General features: G+C 46.0%; 1 protein-coding gene across 2 annotated transcripts; it reads left to right on the top strand.

Annotated features, from left to right (window-relative positions):
- Positions 1-3,230: 3,230 nt before the first annotated feature.
- MARVELD3 (MARVEL domain containing 3) lies at positions 3,231-17,991 on the top strand. Of its 2 annotated transcripts, none has more exons than XM_027516072.1 (3): positions 3,231-3,704; positions 6,614-6,741; positions 16,363-17,991. In XM_027516072.1, the coding sequence occupies exons 1-3, from the start codon at positions 3,319-3,321 to the stop codon at positions 16,998-17,000; spliced, it is 1,152 nt and encodes a 383-aa protein (XP_027371873.1). In that variant the 5' UTR covers positions 3,231-3,318; the 3' UTR covers positions 17,001-17,991. The 2 variants fall into 2 exon arrangements, with proteins under 2 accessions (XP_027371873.1, XP_027371874.1); XM_027516073.1 differs by lacking the exon at positions 16,363-17,991 and adding an exon at positions 11,846-13,360.
- Positions 17,992-19,741: the final 1,750 nt, after the last annotated feature.

The following is a 19,741-nucleotide window of genomic DNA, read 5'->3' on the forward strand; positions in this document are numbered from 1 at the left end:
GGGACTGAGTTACTGGGACCCAGTTACTGGGACCCAGTTACTGACTGGGCTTTAAAAGTGAAAATGGCTCTGTCTTGCCACGCTGATTACCGGTGGATATGCGTGACATCTTTAAAGGTAAACGAGACAGATTATGAATGGGAAAAAATCAAAAAACATAATCTCAGGTGTTTGCAACAGCTCTGACATTGGCCTGGACTTAGGGAAATTTCATAATCAAATACAGACCCTGGAACACTGTCGACTGGATTTTACCACCGCTGGAGCAGCTAATGACTTATTTCACACCTTCTCTAACTTTACTTCTGGAAAAAACATTCTGTCTAATATCTTTAGTTCTAATTTTGCTTCTCATAATCATTCTTCCTTGTATTGTCAGGATTCTTCGGTAGAACATTCAAAAGCTCGTGACTGAGCTGCATCTGGCTGTTTTAAGAAATAAAAAAGGGGGAGATGCAGGGAGCGAGCTCCGCCCCTGGCAAAGGTCATGAGGAAGGAGGCTTGGCATACGCAAAGGCAAGATCAAGCCTCAGGAGTCTCCCTGGAAATTCTCGAGCAATCTACCCCCACAACCAGAGTCTGCCTACTTTCTGCTTTGTGCCTTCACCTACACCTCTGACTTTACGGGGGGCTGTTCCCCACTACCTCTCTCTGAAAAAAGAGTTAGCTTACAGCTCCAGTTAATAATTCCTGGGTGTGACAGTGTTTCAACCTACAAACTCCCTTGGAAGTCCTCTAGCCTGCCTGAATAGGTTTTTCCAGCCACATGTGATTGCTCAGAGCCTCCAAACTGAGAGGCATGAGATGTTCTAAACTGTCTAAATACAGATTCCTTTGAGCAGTTAAAAGATTGATTAGAAATTGTATTGGTGAAGGGATTTTCACTTGTTGGGCCAATGTTTGCTGCTAAGTTTCCATATCCCTTATCTGCTGTGTCCCTGGCAATGTATTGATTAATATAATTGGTGTAAGTAGTAGCTTTAATGTTTGTAACCTGGGACCCGTGAGTTAATTCTTTTTCTTGTTATAGCCCACCACACCTTTGCTCTGTAGGAATGCAACTTTATCTAATGCTTTTTGGAGGCTGGCACCTGACTTTAGAATAATCACCTTTAGAGAAAAAGGCCTCCGGGCCAGAAGATGATGCAAATCACCTAAACTTTTGCATATGATAAGTTTGCAGGAAGAAAGCCTGGCTTCCTGCATGACTCTACCCCTTCCCCCATTATCCTCTATGCATAACTTAAGGTATAAAAACTACTTTGGAAAATAAAGTGCGGGCCTTGTTCACCGAAACTTGGTCTCACCATGTCGTTCTTTCTCTTACCTTCTGGCTGAATTATTCAGCCTCTTTTCTCCACTGAATTTCCTCACTGAGCTATCCTCATTCTATTACTCTTTATATCCTTAATTAACGTTTAATTAAGCAATTAAAGGACTACTATTTGGTGGCCCATCCCAGGAACTCACCTGGGAACTGATCATCCTCTAGTGTCCTATTTTCCTGCAACATCTTTACAAAGGAAGAGGAAGAAGGTAGTCTTCTCTTCTTCCCTACTTTTCCTTTGATTATAAAAATGTAGCCCACTTATTTCCTGAAGCAGCGCCCTCTTGCCTGCTCACCTGTATCCTTCATAAGCATTCTATATTAATAAATCTACTTCTTACCTATCACTTTGCCTCTCGCTCGCTGAATTAATTCCCTCTGACTTGAGACATAAAGAATCTGAGCTTCATTAAGTCCTGAGTGGAGTCCTGTGGTTTCAACATGTCCAAAATGGAACCCTCCAATTTTCTTCAACCCTGTTTCTCTCCTGTCTTCCCAACTCAGTAAATGATTCCTCCATCCACTCATCTTTTAAGTTCTTCCTCCAAACTGCAACCTACATCTGTCTACTTGTCACCATCAACTCAGCCACCATCACTCCTTACCTGGAATGCTTCAGTAGCTTCCTAACTCATCTCTTGACACTGTTCTTGGGCCCACGGAGTCCATCTTCCTCACAGAAGTCCGAGCAATCTTTTTTTTTTTTTAACAGGTAAGTCAGAGCAAATCAGAAGTCACTCTCCTGGCTCAAAACATGTCAAAGTTTCCCCGCTGCTCTTTGAAAATGACTCTTCACCATGAAGATCCTCTACCAGCTCCTGCTCCATTTCTCAGCCTCATCTCATCCCCACCTCACTAGCCTCACAGTGACCTTCTTGTCCAGCCCTCTGCATAACGCAGGCTTTTTCTCTTTCTGGAACGTTCTCTCAGCTGTTCCCAAGGCTGCCTCCTTCTCTTCCAGAACTCAAGTGTCCCCTTCCCAGATCTAGATAAAGAAACCTGCTCCGTCAAAGTTTGTCTCGTCTTTTGATTGCCTGTTCTCCTTCTCCTTACACAGTAGAGTGGAAGTGCCCTAGGAGAGTTCACCGCTGGATCTCTCAAGCCCACTAAGCTAGACGCTCACACATATTTGTTGAAATAATTCATTAACAGACAGCAATTTTATGTTTTAAAATATCCTGATTTGACCAAAAAAGCTGTCAATTCTGTGTGGGTAATCATTAAAAAAAAGCTTTATAAGTCCTGCTGCTGCTGCTAAGTCGCTTCAGTCTTGTCTGACTCTGTGCGACCCCATAGACGGCAGCCCACCAGGCTCCCCCGACCCTGGGATTCTGCAGACAAGAACACTGGAGTGGGTTGCCATTTCCTTCTCCAATGCCTGAAAGTGAAAAGTGAAGGTGAAGTCGCTCAGTCGTGTCCGACTCTTAGTGACCCCATAGACTGCAGCCCACCAGGCTCCTCTGTCCATGGGATTTTTCAGGCAAGAGTACTGCACTCTTATAAACGGATGCATTGGCCTCAAGTCCCCTAGAACGCAGTTGTAAGGACAGCAGGAGAGGGAGGAAGAGGACAACCGCTGGCTAGCTGAGTGGCTGAGGGAGAAAACAGATGGAAACAGTCTGGGAAAGCAAACCCAAGGTGCTAAGTTGAGGGCACAGTCCCCCTGGCCGCCGTCTTGAGGGGTCACGGCGCAGATACCTCACGGTTGACGAGGCACGACGGGCGGGCAGTAGTCGCGTCCTCACTGTGTAAAGCTGCACCGCGCTCTAGGCTCGCACCCAATCCGGGCTCACGCGCGCCCAGACCCCGGGCCGCTCTTACCTGCTCCCCTTTCCGGCGCGGGTCATCAGGTGAATGCTCTCCCGGGCCGCAGCAGGATTAGTGCGCGTGCGCGCAGGTGAGCTTCCCGCCCCCAAGCTTGGCCACCTGCCGTCGAAACTTGTGGATTGTTGCCCTCGGGTCGCTCCGGGGCGGGGACGCGCAACCAAGCCATGGAACAGACGTCGGGGACTCGCGAGTCCCGGGCCCGGCCGAGAGAGCGCGACCCAGACCGGCATCCCCGCCCGGAACCAGACCGCCACCCCGAGAGACAGCGGGACAGAGCCGGGGACCGGCACAGGGAGAGAAACGGGGGCGGGCGGAGGGACGGGGACCGGGACAGGGAGAGGAACCGGCAACCTCGCCAGGACAGGCCCAGGGCCGGGGACCATCGCGGCGGCGAACAAAGAGTTTGGGAAAACTCCCGCCAGAGTCGGACGCGGGACGGACCCCGGCGGCCGACCTGGGACGCGGCCCCGCCCCCCTGGCCCGCGACGTTGGAAACCCCGGAGCCACCGCCCCTGCGGAAGGAGGGCCTCGGACGCCGAGAACCCGAAAGGTGAGGTGGGGCTGCGGGGGCCCTGGATCTCGGCCCTGAGGAAGCCTGGGTCTGAGGCCCGCCTGCGGTCCCGACTACTTGTCCTAGGAAGCGGGTTTAGAGAAAGTGCCATTCTTCCCGTTTGAGCTTTTAGAGGTGAGGAAATGGCAACCCACTCCAGTGTTCTTGCCTGGAGAATCCCAGGGACTGGGGAGCCTCGTGGGCTGCCGTCTATGGGCTCGCACAGAGTCAGACATGACTGAAGCGACTTAGCAGCAAGGAGGGAAGGAAGACTTGACAGTGCCCACCACCACACCCTCTCCCCTCCCCCGCACACACACTTCTTGACCTGAACCCGGTTAACAAAGCAGAGACCCACTACCCTTTTCCACTCCCCGCCGCCCCACTCCCCGTTGAAAGTGGAAGGGCCGGTAAAGAAGGTAAAGAAGAAAGGACTGCAGGACCAGAAGGGGAAGGAGTAGGAAGGAGATTAAGTGGGTGGGGTTAATCTGAGGCTCCTCCCTGATACAACCCCCACCCCCCACCACGCACACACACAGTCACAGGACTGCCCCCTTGAGGCTTCAGACCCTTGTCCTGTTTTCCAAAACCAGGCCTCCCCGTTCCCTGGAGGTCCAGGCCTAATAAAGTCAGTCCAGTGAAAAGTTAATACCTTAATGTGTAACCCTTTCCAGGGCTATACGCATTTCAAAACCAGACAGCTGGGAGAAGCTAGACTTTTAGCCAAAGAACTGAATGAATTAAAACTCTGCACAGAAGAGCAGAGATTTCCCACATCTTTGTCAGTGAGGTCCTTCTGGGCAGCTTCATTCAAATCCCATGATTGTTTCAGACCTCACCTTCCTGAATGAACAAATTTTGCCATCCCTATCTTTAGAACAGAGTTCCCACAAGGCCTGTGGAGTGACAGCATCATGATGTTTTAGAAGACTTGGTAAGCTGGGAGAGAGGGTTAGGATGGAAGGAAGGAAGGAAAGGCAGTATTCCCAGGCCCCACTCTTTCTCTAGGGAAGTGGTCCTTTTCCCATTGCATGTTCTAACTCCACAAATATTACTGAAAGCCCAGATTAGATGCCAGGAGACAGGCAGGTACTAGAGTGATGATTACCTACTGTTTTTTGCCCTCATCCCTAGGAGGAGTCCAGGCTCCTGTCTGCTATGGGACTTGGAGGCTTTAGCCCAGTCTCTCTCCCAGTTGTGTCCACAAAGCGGGAAAGCTACTATCCTGAGTTTATGTTAAATTATCTAGAACTAATTAGCCAAGGTGTAACAAAGGATGTGCCCTGTTACAGTCACAGGCACTGGTCATTGTTTCCCTACCTAAAGCCAAACTGCGCTGCAACTGCCTGACCTAGGAGACGGAGAAGGCAATGGCACCCCACTCCAGTGCTCTTGCCTGGAAAATCCCATGGGCTGAGGAGCCTGGTGGGCTGCAGTCCATGGGGTCACTAAGAATCGGACAGGACTGAGCGACTTCACTTTCACTTTTCACTGTCATGCATTGGAGAAGGAAATGGCAACCTACTCCAGTGTTCTTGCCTGGAGAATCCCAGGGACAGTGGAGCCTAGTGGGCTGCCGTCCGTGGGGTCACACAGAGTCAGACACGACTGACGCAACTTAGCAGCAGCAGCAGCAGCAGCAGACCTAGGAGAAGCCACAACTTCTTTTTTTAATTTCCTTTTAAAATGGTGTCCTGGGCTCCCTGACCACCACAACCACCACTACCCCTACTAGCCCCAAAGCTAGTGAAGGGAATACTTTTGCTGCTTTTGTTCACAGATAGTTGGTGGTTTAAAATCAAAAGCCATTTATTTGACTCTGTTCCACATAACAAGCATGTATTTAATGGATGGGAGGCAGGGCCAGGAACTACAGAGGTCTACTCAGGATGTCCACAGGACACTGACAAGTAAATAGCCCAATTTGCAGCACATGTGAAATGTGCTGCTCCAGGAGAAACCGATTCAGAGAGAACTGAGCTGGAGCCCTGACTGGACTCTGGAATGTTTGCCGGAGGAGACAGACTCAAAGCTGAGTTCTGGAGAAGGAACTCCAGGCTGTCTCTCACGGTGACACGGTGATCTAGAGGCATGGGAATGCAGATCATCTTTTAGGGCAGGGAGAGGGGCAGTTCACTATGGCTGGGTCTGTAAAAGTGAGATTGTGAGTGGAGAGTGATGAACAAGGGCCCTCCGGCACTGTGCTTAAAGTTTGGACTTTATGGATTTGAACCCAAAAGGTACATGATGAGATCTGTGTTCTATAAGAATCCCTGGAGCCCAGGTAGTAGAATGCAGCCCCCACCATTCACCACAGAATCTTGGACAAAAGCCCAAGATGTGCTGGATAAAGTGATGGGGAAGGTTGGGAGTAGGGGATGAGGAGAAGGGGCAGAATAGAATATGCCAGGGCTGTCAGAAGAAGAGGGAGAGCTATGATGTACAAAGTTGTCTATACCACCAGAACCTAGAGAATTACTGCTGATTCACCTCTTTTCAAAGTAACAAGGGAAGGAAGAGAATCCCAGCCTGGACATCAGTCTTTTGAATGCAAACTAGTATTGAAGAGAGCCCATCCTCAATGAACTGAAAAGCTCCCCCAAGTGGTTCCCAGCTACCTGTTCAATAGCCACCCTCCCCGTTTCCCCAGCAGGCCAACAAGCCAGCATGAGAGGTGGGGCTCAGAATTACTGGGATAAGTGATGTACTTAGCAGAATTGGGCCAAGTGTTTGAACACCCTTTGGAACCACTAAGCCAGAAAATTCTCTGGAGTATGAAAACTGTGGCAGATTTTCTGTTCTGTGCATTCTTTAACCTCTGGGCCCAGCATGAGGTGTCCAGAGTTCTAATACTGAACAAACTATTGAATTTGAAGCCTGCTAATGGCCATGTATGTGTTTGGTTATAGTGAACCCACTTCAGGGAGATACGCACTCTCGAACCCCCGGCCTGGACTACAGGAAGTGGTATATTACCAGTCAGAGGCTGAAGGGCTCCTGGAATGCCACAAGTGCAGATACCTGTGCACCGGGAGAGGTGAGCCATTTTGAAGGCAGACCATTTACTTACCTTTGGTGGTGGTCCTGGAAGGGGTCCAAGCTGGTGGGGCAAAAATTCAAGCAGACCTCCCTTTTGGTTTCCTAGCATTTTTGTTTTCATACCCGCATGAGGATCACATGTTTTAAAAAAACAAAAAACAGGTGGCCAGGTTTCCCATGTTTCTTCTTGGACATGCCTAGGGGTGATGAGGCAGCCATGCCTGCAATGTTCAGGCTGCAGATGGACCTCCAGGCAGAGCCAGCTCTGAGATGCCAGCTGTCAGAGTGGGGCTCATCAGGCAAGGTGGTCAGAACTAGAGAGGGAAGATGACCTGGAGATGGCAGACAGGTTGAGCTCATGCCACAGGACAGGAGATCTGATGCCCAAACATGCCATCATGGCTTTTAAATGTTGTTGACTGAAACCCACAGTAAGAAATACACACACATCATGAACCAACTTCTATCCTGTTCTGTGTTATTAATAAACCAAAAAACACACTTAAGGGACTTCCCTGGTGGTCCACTGGCTAAGACTTCCACTCCCAGTACAAAGGACCTGGGTTCGAACCCTGGTCAGGGAACTAGATCCCATATGCTGCAACTAAGGGTTTGCATGCTGCAATCAAGACTGAAGATCCTGCGTGCCACAACTAAGACCCGGCACAGCCAAATAAATAAAGGTAAAATAAAATATTAAAAAAAAAACATACTTCTTAGAATCCACAGTTTGAAGAACTGTGATTTTAAATAATATCATGTGTCAGCTCCAAATGTGGTTTTCCAGAGTTCCCATCCTAGCACCAGGCTTGGCCTTGCCAACAATGAAGAAAATCAGGTTTGTCAAGGTGAGTCCTTATGGCTCACATGATTTGGTGAGAAATTTACCTCAGCTGCCTATGATTAAGAGGGGAAAACGTCTCAGCCTGAGGGGGAGAAATCATGAAACTTACACCTGAAAGTGTCCCTTGGAATGATTACAGTGAGATACACTCTTATAGGATTACGTAGAACTCTTATTGAAGAGCTCTAGGTAATCTGGGTACAAGAATCCTTACTCTAGTTTACATATGTTGGCACACCCCATTGCTTTTAATTCTCTCAACAACTCCTGAGGCTCAGAGAGGTACAGTAAGTTATACAAAGTCACACAGCTGTGAAGTGGAAGAGCTGGAATTGAAACTTAGAGCCTAACGCTAAGGCCTGATATGGTTTATGTGCTTGACCTTCTTTACTTGATGATATAAATAGTAGGAACAAGCCAGAGGCTGTTTAACAGGTTTCTTTCTAGAGGTATTCTTCTTTGGTGATTGATTTACCAAGAGAGAGGAGAGGGCCGAGCTTGAGGCCCCTGATTTAGCTTTGATTGCTTCTGGTTATTTGGCTTTGGGCCTAGAGGTTGGGTTTCTGAGTCAAGATAGTGAAAGGATGGCTCAGCAGTCAGAAGCTAACAAATGAGAGCTTATAAAGATCTCTGGACACACAGAGACCCGTATATACACACAACATTGTATTGTTTTGAGAGCAGCAGTCATTGAACACCAGGAACTTGTCTCAGCAGGAAAGGCACACCTGAGTAAAGGTCCCCTGAAGAATTTCAGCCTTGTCTTAGATCTTCTGTGACTTCTTTTCCTTATCGGTGAAATCACGTCCTCCTCCCCCGGCAAACGGGCAAAGAGGGGAGGCAGCTGTGGCTCTGACTTCTTAGGGAGACCCTGCAGTTTGGGCTGAGTCACCCTTAGGAAGTTCAGTGGAACACTGACAAAAAGAGATAAGCCCTGAATTCACGGTTTGGGGCAAGACTCCTCAGCTACCAAAATCTTTAAAGGCTGAGGATAAAGATCAGATAATAAGCAAGTACAAATATTACATGTGCATATCAGATCACTAGGAATCCTGTGTGTATAGGTTGTGCTATGGGTTTATTATTTGGAGGGATGATGAGGAGTTACAGGTTCCCTGGGAAGGAGATACATCACCTGCTCTCCTCTTGGCTCCCTCCGATTTGCATTTGGGGCAGCTTCTCCTTTCCCTTTTTGTCCCTTTCCTCTTCCTTTAGACCTCTGTTGCTTAAATCATAATGGAAAATATCATAAGAGGGAAATTAGGCCAGTATAACAAGGAAAGTGGGTGTGTGTGTTTTTAAATGTAATGTTTGCATTCAGCTTGCAGCCTTACTTGCAAACCATCCTTTAAAATTTAATTTCTCTCTCCAAATGTTATAATCTCTATAGTCAGTGGTGGTGTCTGTCATTCAGAGCCTAGAGGTTTAGTTCTGAGATGGCTTCTTACTGCCTATGGAATTGACTTGTGACCATGCTGAAAAGGTTCAGGGGGACAGTTGTGGAGATTTTGCTCCTCAACTTGCTTTCTCAGTACCCCATTACCCTTGCATTCTCAATATCCTTACCCAGTGCTTATGGGACTGAGCCTATGTCAAGATTTCAAACCATGGCTAACTCAAAGAGTGTTAACTCATTAACAGATCTGAAATATTCAGCCAGAATCAGAGGAATGAATGACCTGAAGTGCATAACTGCTGCTTAAGAGAGAGGTGCTGACTCAGTGAGCCAGATCCTTTAAGGGGCAAGTAAGGCCTAGAGAGGCTCTGGGCTTTTATTTTTAAAAACATATTACCAGACATCTCCCCTATCCCTGGTCATTGTTTTCTGGTTCTATTTAAAGCTACAACAGGAATGAGTTTGTGGAGCCTCTCCAAACTCTATTAGGAAATACATAGCATATATCTGCTCCCATATAGCAACACACTGCGAAAAGCCTAAATATCCTTTACATCACAATTATTTAAATTAATCATGGCATCCTATAATCCTTTAATAATATATTTATATTTGCTATGGTAGAAAAACTGTTCACACTATATTAAGTGAAAAAATGGGTTATATAATAGTAGAGAGAAGAGAACCCTATTCTTACTTAAAAACAAATAAACAGCAAAAATTATGCACATGTGGCAGGGAAGTCCAAAAGAAAAAAATGGTAACAGTGGCTTCTCCAGTTTTATTGATTGGACTTTAGATCATTTTTATATTTCTGTTTCATCTAGATTTTCTTTCTTTCTTTTTTTTTTACCATCCTTGTGTGTTACTTAAACAGTAATGTCATTTGCATTTTGGAGGGGGAATGGCAGAGTGTAAACATAATACTTGAGAGTGCTTGGTTTCACTTAGCGAATGTGCAAGTGTAGCACACCTTCATGCTTAGACCACCTGGTGTTTGCTGTTCAGCTGACTCTTTGGGACCCCATGGACTATAGACCAGCAGGCTCCTCTGTCCATGGGATTTTCCAGGCAAGAATATTCGAGTGGGTTGCCACATCCTTCTCCAGGAGCTCTTCCCAACTTCCAGGGATCAAACTCATGTCTCCTGCACTGGCAGGCAGATTCTTTACCACTGAGCCACCAGGGAAACCCTAGACCAACTGGACCCAGGCCCAAAATCTGGTTCTGAAAAAGCCAGGGAGATGCAACAGCCTGATCCTATAGTCATCTGACCCATAGAACCATGCCAGCACATACAACTCCCAGCTTTGTATTATGAAGAGAAAAAGAAGCCATACACAAAAGAGCACATAACTGTATGATTCCATTTGCATGAAATTCGAGAAAGACAAACCTAGTTTCTAATGGCAGAGAGCAGATCAGTGGTGGCCTGAGGAGGAGGGCGAGGTATTGACCCCAAAGGGTTTTAGGGAACTTTCTGGAAGGATGAAAACAGTCTATATCTTGATTATGATTACATGGCATACACATTTGTCAGACTCTATCAAGCTGTGGGCTTAATGTGGGTCATTTTGTTGTATATAAGGTATATCACAATAAAACTGACTTTAAGGAAAGCAGCCAGGTTTGGTAGAAAAGCTGGAGCTCTTTGATTGTCCAGCCAAGGATCCTGAAAAAATCCAGCTCTGGGAAAGTATCACAGCCCAGATTTGCTCTTTGAAAGTGAAAGTGCTAGTGGCTCAGTCATGTCTGGCTCTTTGCGATGCCATGGACTGTAGCCCACCAGGCTCCTCTGTCCATGGGATTCTCCAGGCAAGAATACTGGAGTGGGTTGCCATGCCCTCCTCCAGGGCATCTTCCCAACTCAGGGATCAAAGCCAGGTCTCCTGAATTGCAGGCAGATTCTTTACCATCTGAGCTACTACTTCTTGAATTAAAGTCTAAGAACATTAAGTTATGTTTTACTATTTAATTATATTTCAGTAATTAATTAACTTAATCTTTCCTATCTCTGGTACTTGTGAACCGCGATTAATATTTTGATGGATAACTTCCATGCTTTTTTCTGACTTAATTATAATTTTTAAGCACTATGTTATAATCTTTTTCAAATGTGGAGAAGTTTCCTCTTCCAAACTGAAAGAAAGTCTCTCAGTTGTGTCTGACTCTTTGCAACTCCATGGACTATACAGTCCATGGAATTCTCCAGGCCAGAATACTGGAGTGGGTAGCCTTTGCCTTCTCCAGGGGACCTTCCCAACCCAGGGATCAAACCCAGGTCCCCCACATTGCAGGTGGATTCTTTACCACCTGAGCCACAAGGGAAGCCCAGGAATACTGGAATGGGTAGCCTATCCCTTCTCCAGCAGATCTTCCTGACCCAGGAATCAAACTGGGGTCTCCTGCATTGCAGGTGGATTCTTCACCAGCTGAGCCACAAGGGAAGCAAGTTGAAGATGGCCACAAAACATCTAAAGAGGACATAACTATTTTTTCAGCCTTTGTGGCAGGGCAGGGCTACGGCAGAGAATCTTCTTGCCTTCCATAAACAACACCTTTCTTCCTGCTTCCTGGCCTGACTTCTCCCCTCATCGTCCTGCAGCCACTTGGACCGGCTGCTTTGCTGTTTTTAGGGTTACCCTTTTCAGTCCAAAGTACCTCTGACATAATTTCTGGAGGCCACGGCTCCCTGCTACCATCTAGTGCTAATCCTGCAGCTTTGGCTGCTTAGGCCTTCCAAGGGGCAGAAGAAGGAGCTGGCTCTGGCATGAGCTGCCACGGGGAAGATAAGCCTTGAGGTGGAAGTCTTCAAGTGTAAAACAGCATCTCTCAAAATGGTAACACGCCCTTCTTTTGCAGCCTGCTGCCAAATGCTGGAGGTTCTCCTGAACTTGCTGATCCTGGCCTGCAGCTCTGTGTCTTACAGTTCCACGGGGGGCTTCACGGGCATCACCAGCCTGGGGGGAATTTACTACTACCAGTATGGAGGGGCTTACAGTGGTTTCAGTGGTGCTGACGGGGAGAAAGCGCAGCAGTTGGACATTCAGTTCTACCAGCTAAAGCTGCCCACGGTCACTGTGGCGATGGCCTGCAGCGGAGCCTTCATGGCCTTCTGCTGCCTCCTCCTCATCCTGGGCGTTCTGCGGGTGCCGTGGCACTGCCCCCCATTGCTGGTGATTGAAGGTGTGCTGCACATGCTTATTGCCGGGGCATACATCCCGGCCTTGTACTTCTATTTCCACAACCTCTCGGCTGCCTACGCCTCTCCCGTGTGCAAGGAGAGGGAGGCGCTGTACCAGAGCAAAGGATACAGTGGCTTCAGTTGCAGTTTCCATGGGGGAGACATTGGTGCTGGAATCTTTGCTGCCCTGGGCATTGGGGTCTTTGCAGTGGGGGCCGCGCTGGCCATCAGGGGTTACCAAAAGGTCAGAAAGCTGAAGGAGAAGCCTGCAGAAATGTTGGCGTTTTAGGCTTTTTAAAACATTCTGCCAAACTTGGGTGATGGAAGTTACTCTGAACTACCGTCTTCCGTGGAATGCTTTGTTGTAGAACTTGCCAGCCCTCAGGAGGTAAACAGTCCAGCTTTGGTTTGCTGGGCCGAATTCCAGGGTACTTGAAACAGTACCACCTGATGTAATAAACCCTGGTTCTGGAGCTCTCTGTTGGTGAGGGACTGACCAAAATGACTTTAAAAAACAAAGATGAAAATAAAACAATAAAAACACACCAAAACCAGAGCCTAGGAGCCACAAGGAAAAGGCATGTGCTGTGGCAAAATGCACTCTTGATTGAATAAAGGCAGATAACCAAGGGTACTTGAAGAACCTTATCCTCAATGTGCATGAAAAGCCACATAGACATGAAAAAACATTTCAGCCTTAAGTCCTCTAAACACAGCTGTCTCAAGCAGATTAGCCTCAAACTTTTTCCTCACTGAACTCTAGGTTCTTCACTTCCTTAATGCTCTGGGTGAGGGCGGGTGGGGATACTGGGGAGACCACTTCTGTGAGATTTAAGTTGGAGGAGACGTGGGCTGAAGAAAGAGGAATCAGATTATTTTACTGGGTTGCAAAAGAGGTTTTCTAACAAGCCCCCTTACAATGGCCTTGAAAGCTCAATACGTTTTTTGTACCTCTTGTAAATGTACCATTGTACAACAGATTCAACTCGACAACCAGAATTTAGGATCCATCCAGAATCAAAGAATGTAAAATCTTTCCCAGCAGAAGAATGCTACTTTTGGCCAGACAACCTCATGGGTTCTTACTGCATGTTAAATTAGGACTTATAGCCCATTATAATATATTCTTGGTACAAGTGAATATGTTCTTTGCTTTATGTGACACCAATAAAAATCCAAAGAAAAAATTTTGATTTGGAGGTGATGGTTCTCTTTACATTTATAATATTATTTCCTTACTTGGCACATTTAAAAGGTGAGTTCCATTTGGATTTACAAAAGGAAATACATATATTTGCTTGTATATGATTAGAAAGCTTCTTGAAGAATATATAAGAAAGTATTAACAGTATTTGCTTTTGGAGAAGAGTTTTAATTTGATTAGCCACAAAAGCAGCCTCACCCAAAAAAGATGCTATTTTACAACAAAAATCTATTTGTTTCAGGTTTCATTTCCCTCTACAGCTTATCCCTAACTGCTGGCTCTAGTGGTGGTTGTGGTTTAATTACTAAATCCTGTCCAATTCATGGCTACTCCATGGACTGTAGCCCACCAGGCTCCTAGTAGGCCACCCTTTTCTTTTCTCCTGATGTCTGAATCTTTCTGCACTAACCGCATGCTTGGAGATACTTGAACCTGTTCATTGTTTTCAGCAAAGCCAGGTAGGCCAGTGCTCTGAGTAATACCCAGTGGCCATATTTCTTCATCATTGGACCCGGCAACAGACCGTTATTCCTCTTGCTTGTTGTAGTCAATGGAGTGATTGACAAGATCCAGATATAGTCCATTCCAGGCTGGCAGATATGTGCTCTGTGTATTATGACTTCTCTGTCCCAGAAGGAGAGGTTCAGGCTGCCCACATCTTGTATTAACACAGCATTCCTGCTTCCCTTCAGAGGGTGAGAGATTAATTGCATGCAGAAGGAAAACCAAGGCAGAGAAAGGTATGGTTAGGGGAGATAGCTACTCTCCATGAATTAGAATGATCTCTGGGTCAGTTCGCTGTAGGGAGAGAGAAGCCAGTAGTTTTTGGTGCCTGGGGTAGGAGTATGCAGTTCTGGCCTGATGTTATTTTCAGATTTAAATTAGAGGAATGTAGCTTCTCAGCTCTCAGAGTCCTTAATTATTGCTACTTCTGTCCTGTGGACCTCCTTGGAATTTGTGTGGGCCCAGCAGGAGATAGAATCAGCAAGCCCAGTAGCTGTTGCCTAAGTACTGTAGACACACTGGTGTTTAGCTGCTCAGTTTATAAACACTGTGGTACCCCTTTGTGTATTAGAGGGTTTTTCTGATTTCTGGAATTCATGCTTTTCATAAGCTTGTCCCATTTCCTAAATTACTCTTACTAATCCTCTTTCATTTTATAAATGTTACTAGGTAGCATCACCGTCCACTTGCATAACATTTTACGATTTTCCAGGTATTTTCACATACTTGCTTTCATCTGAGCCTCACCCCAGCCCTGTGGGATAAGACAGACAAAAGAAGGCATTACCTTCATTTATTTGTCAGATGAAGTATCTGAGGCTTAGAGCCAATGAGGGGCACAGTCACAAGGCAGCAAAGAGCGGGGAAGTGAGCCTGCACTCCCACTCTAAGTTCTTATGCCTCCTCTTTGTTTTCATCCCTGACACCTGAGGGAACCACAGGAGACCTTCTCCCAGGAATATACCTCACGAGAGGCTGAGGTCCCCTTCAAGGAGAAGTGAAAGGTAACTCTGGACAAGACAACGTTTATCTCCATTCACCTGCTGGTGTCTCCTGCCTCGTGGCATTTGTGGGTTCCTTAAACTTGGAAGAACCCCCCAGGTGAACAGGCTAGGTATCCAGCAATAGGATCCTGGTTGAGTAGATTGGTCCACCCACAGGTGGGGTTGGAGGCCACGTCACAGGGCATGGGGACCCTGTCGGAGCTGATCTGAAAACATCTGTAGGAATGAGTGAAAAAAGCACGATGCAGAGCAGTGTGTGTGGTGTCCCAATGACACTCGCAGGGGAAGGTGGGGGGATGAAATTCAGACTTGAATATTTTTATTGCATAAAGGAATGCTGGAAAGTTGTATTAGAAAACACTGAAAGTGGTTGGGGGTAGAAAACGGTGGACAGTGACATGGGTGAATTTTTTTTTCAGTTTACAACCTTTTATGTCACTTCTATTATTTTAAAACCTTAAAATTTGAAATAATTATACATTCACGGAACACTGCTAATACAGCACAGTACTGCACTGCATGGCATGAACTCGGTTTATCCCAATGGTGACTGTAGTACAGTATCACAACCAGGAAACTGCTAATCTTCAGAGCTTTTGTTTAGGATTTGACCAGTTTTATATGCGCTCGAATCTGTGTGAGTGTAGGTCTCTGAGGTTTTATCGCACGTGCAGATTCGTGTGAGCACCACCACAGTCAGTTGCAGAACTACCCCATCATCAGGCGTCTCTCTGGCTCCCCAACTCACAGTCCCACCCCTCCCGTCCCCCACCCCCACTCATCCCCATCCTCCGACAACCATGAATCTGTTCTCATTTTGAGACTGTTATGTAAATGGAATCTACAGTATGTAACCTTTAGAGTATGGCTTTTTCTTTTTTCCACTCATTATGAATCCCTTGAGATCCATCCGAGCTGTTCTGAGTATCAACTGCTCATTCCTTTTCACCGCTGAGTAGAGTTTCCCTTTGGGAGGGCTGTACCAGCTTGTTTAACTGTTCGCCCATTGGAGGGCATTTGGGTTTGCTCTGACATCCATGTACATGTTTTTGTGTAGACCTAGGTTTTCATTTCTTTAGGATGAATGCTCAGGGGTACAGGTTGCAAAGTCACATAGTTAAGTGTATGTGTAGTTTGCCAAAACTTTTTCCACAGTGGCATTTTGATTTTTCAAACACAAGTGCTAAAACAAAATAAAAAACGGGGACTTCCCTGGAGGTCCAGTGGTTAAGACTCTGTGCTTCCACTGTAGGAGGCATGGATTTGATCTCTAGTCAGGAAAGTTCTACATGCCACATGGTGTAGCCAAAAAGAAAGCACCCACCCCCCCCCAAGATGAAACAAAAAACCCCCCAAAACCAAGGATGTTAATGTTGAATCTGTGTCCTCACAATCAGCTCACCGATGTTATTTCTCTTGTCTGACCTAGGGAGTTTTCCTGGGTGAGTGATCAGCGCTAAATCCCCCATCTCTCTCCTCCTAGGTGTGATACAGATAGTGGAGGTGATACTGAATGGGATGGTTCTCATGTGTATCGTGGCCTCCTACTTTGTCCTGGCCGGATTCAGCGCCAGCTTTGCCAGCGGCGGCGGCTTTGGGAACAACTATTACTCGCCATTTGAGGGCACCGAGCTGGAGCAGGTTCGGCAGCTGGACCAGCAGTACACAATCCTCCGGGCACCCCTGATATACGGCGGCGTGGCTGTTTCTCTGGGGCTCGGTGTCCTCACCTTGGGTGTTTTACTCCAAGGAGCCAAAAGTCTACACAAACTGCCGGGGAAGTGGCTCCTCCTGGAGGCTGCCTTCAGCCTCCTGGCGGCAGTGGGCTACTGCGTGGGCATCAGCATTTACCTCCACGCAGCCTTGCAGATCAATGCCACAGACACTTGCAGGACAAGAGAGAGGGTCTATGCCCGCAAGGGTCTCACCTGGATGAACTGCCAGCTGGCAGGCACTGATGGAGCGGCTGCCACCTTTGCTTGTCTTCTGGTGGTGATGTATGGCGCCAGCGTGGTGCTGGCCCTGCGGAGCTACCGAGAACAGAAGCAGTACAAGGACAGCCAGGAACAGCAGAGAAATTACAATGATGCACCAGAATACGTGTGGTCTGGAGTACTCTGAGATCCACTGGAACCTAAAGTCAACCCATCTTGTTTCTCTCAAAAAGATGGGTCCATTAAAATCACACTTTACACGGATGTGGTTTTCACGTATTTGATTTCATACATGCTCCCTCTGGAACCAATACAAAGCTAGATGATCGTCCCATTTTTCTATCCATGACTTTGTTGGCTGAGAGCGTGCAAAAAATACTTCTACCTTTACTACAAAGAGAAACATTAGGAAGTCTGCATATATGCTTATGGTTTGGCTTTCTTGCCAAATGGTAAGGTAATAATAATAGCTTAAATATTAGCCAGAGGAATTCTGAAAGATGAAAATAACACGTCAGGCAGTAGCAGGCAGTAGAAGTATCTTGCCTGTCTGAACTAAAGTCATTAAGAAAAACATGCCATTTCCCCCTGTATATGATCCCAGGGGAGTGATTTTAAAGCCTTTGTGTGGTTAGATTTCAAACGAGTAATTCCATTCTGACTCTCTCCCTAGAAGAAAAATCTCCTGCCCCCTAGATAAGATAGTGTGCCATGACCCCCAGAAGCCTTCCTCTATTAGAGATGGGGGGCTGGATCCCTGATACCTGAAGGCAAGTGCTTTTAGCATGCATGGTCCTCCTCAGGATTCCTGTGTTAGGGCTCAGAGAAGATGGTTTTTGCTACCTTTCCAGGTTAGTTTCTTTCTAAAGTTATTTGATTGGAATTCACTTTCCTGGAAGATTTTATCATTTCCTGAAATATGAGGCCTCCAAACAGTGAGAAATAATTCATAAACTTCTTAAAACATGTTATACAGCTGAATGCAAAGATAAAGCAGATGATTTTCCTGGAATATACAGGTATATTGGAGGCATCTTTATTTCTGCATCCCTTCCACTGCCCTACAGATTAGGCCTTCAAAGGTTAATTATCAATTCTTCATGATCCTGAATTGTTTCCATAATGTAACAATTCATTAACACAGAATCTCAAAAATAAAGTTCTTTTGATAATTTTAATCTAAAGTTTTATAGCTGTTCTTATACTTTACAACTAGTCTCAGATATTCAGTTCGTGTGGGATGCAACTAGAAATGTCATTATGTAGTTTTTTTTCTAGTTGCCATCTTTTTTCATAACTTATTTTCATGAGATTAAATAAATTCAAACCGAATTTTTAGTATATTTCTAAAAACAGAAAGTTTGACATAAATCTCAGACTGTCTATACAGTTCGAAATCAGCCAACATAAGCCTGTTTCAACATATGCCAAAATGACCATGAAAACAACTGTCAACATCATCTCCTCTGACATGGTTGGACATTTTTACTCCTGCATGTTTGCTAGCTCTTCTCCCTGGAATATACCATCTTTCCTCTCACCTCTTAAATCCGTCCTACTCTTAATTCTTATAAAACCTATCCCAGGCGAAGGATCAAAACTAAACCTCGTACAGAAACGGGGGGGAAAAAATCTAGATTATACTTTTACAAAAAGTAAAGCTTGGAGGAAAACAATCAACTAGAAGTCCACATTGTGACCTTAAAATACAAACACCTATGCCACAGAATGAAGCTTCCGCTCCACCACCTTAGCCCAAGGCAATGGCTGGAGTCCCTGGCAGTTTTCACTGAGTGGTAAGACAGGTTTAACAGCAGCAAAAATCAAACAACCCATTTCCTACCCCAAGCACCCCCCACCCCCCACCAGAACTTCCGAACACACACTATTCTCACCTAGGATTTATCCCCTCAACTATGTCCTGAGTAGATCTTTGCCATGTCTGGGTCAGGGGCTTGGGAATATGAGGACTTTTGCCTCTGTGACCCCCATATGGTGCCCAGGCCCAGCTATACAGCATCAATTCAGCTCCTCTCATCACTACAGTAACACTCCACCACATTCAAAATGCCTTAGCCAAACTTGCCTTACTATCACTTGTCAGGTCAGTCGGTCAAGGTTTCTTACACTTCACAGATGAGACGAAGGCTCAGGAAGGCTTAAGTGGCTCACCCAATGGTTGACATTTCATTGTCACGACTGCTCAGTGCCAGGTCCAGTGCTGACCTAAGAAGTATTTGTTGGCATCATCTCATTTTAACTCAGCTGATGAGACTCTTATTTCCATTTAACATCGAGAAAAAAACTGTGCCTAGGGAGATGAACTTGCCTTAAGTTAAATCTTTTTTAAGTAGCAGAGGCAAAACTTAGACCCCGTGGATTACACACTGAAATGTGTTCCGAGTGACTTGTGTTCTTGTGTTTGATGTACCAGGGAAATTATGTCACATGAAGTACTTATGCCACACTGGAATAGGTGGGTTTGTGTGTCATGGAACTGAGGTATGAAAGCAGATGGCGGCGTTGGGCCCAGCACATTGGGAGGTGTAATAAATTCTGCTAAATGAGGAGGAAACCTGCAAAATTATTTCAACTGGGTCTTTATTTGGAGTGAGAGGTAGCTAATCTTACCTGGACATCCAGAAATTATGGGAGACAACCAATAGGGAGAGGGGAGGGGAACAATTTAGAGGCTTACCTAGATCAGAGGTATTGTGAGCCAAAACCCACGGCCTTAAAGTCTAACACCAAAGCCATTAGGACAGACATGATGGCCAGATTATCCACTTAGTTCCACTGTATCATCGGTAGCTCTGTGGTTTAAGAGGAGCTGTAGATTATTCACAAGTTGAGTTCCCTTTCATCAGCTAATAACCTGCATGGGAATAAGGACCATGCTTCTTGTCTTTGGGATTTCTTTAAACATAT

Source organism: Bos indicus x Bos taurus, chromosome 18, assembly GCF_003369695.1.
Source record: "Bos indicus x Bos taurus breed Angus x Brahman F1 hybrid chromosome 18, Bos_hybrid_MaternalHap_v2.0, whole genome shotgun sequence".
In the NCBI taxonomy this organism is placed as follows: Eukaryota; Metazoa; Chordata; class Mammalia; order Artiodactyla; family Bovidae; genus Bos; species Bos indicus x Bos taurus.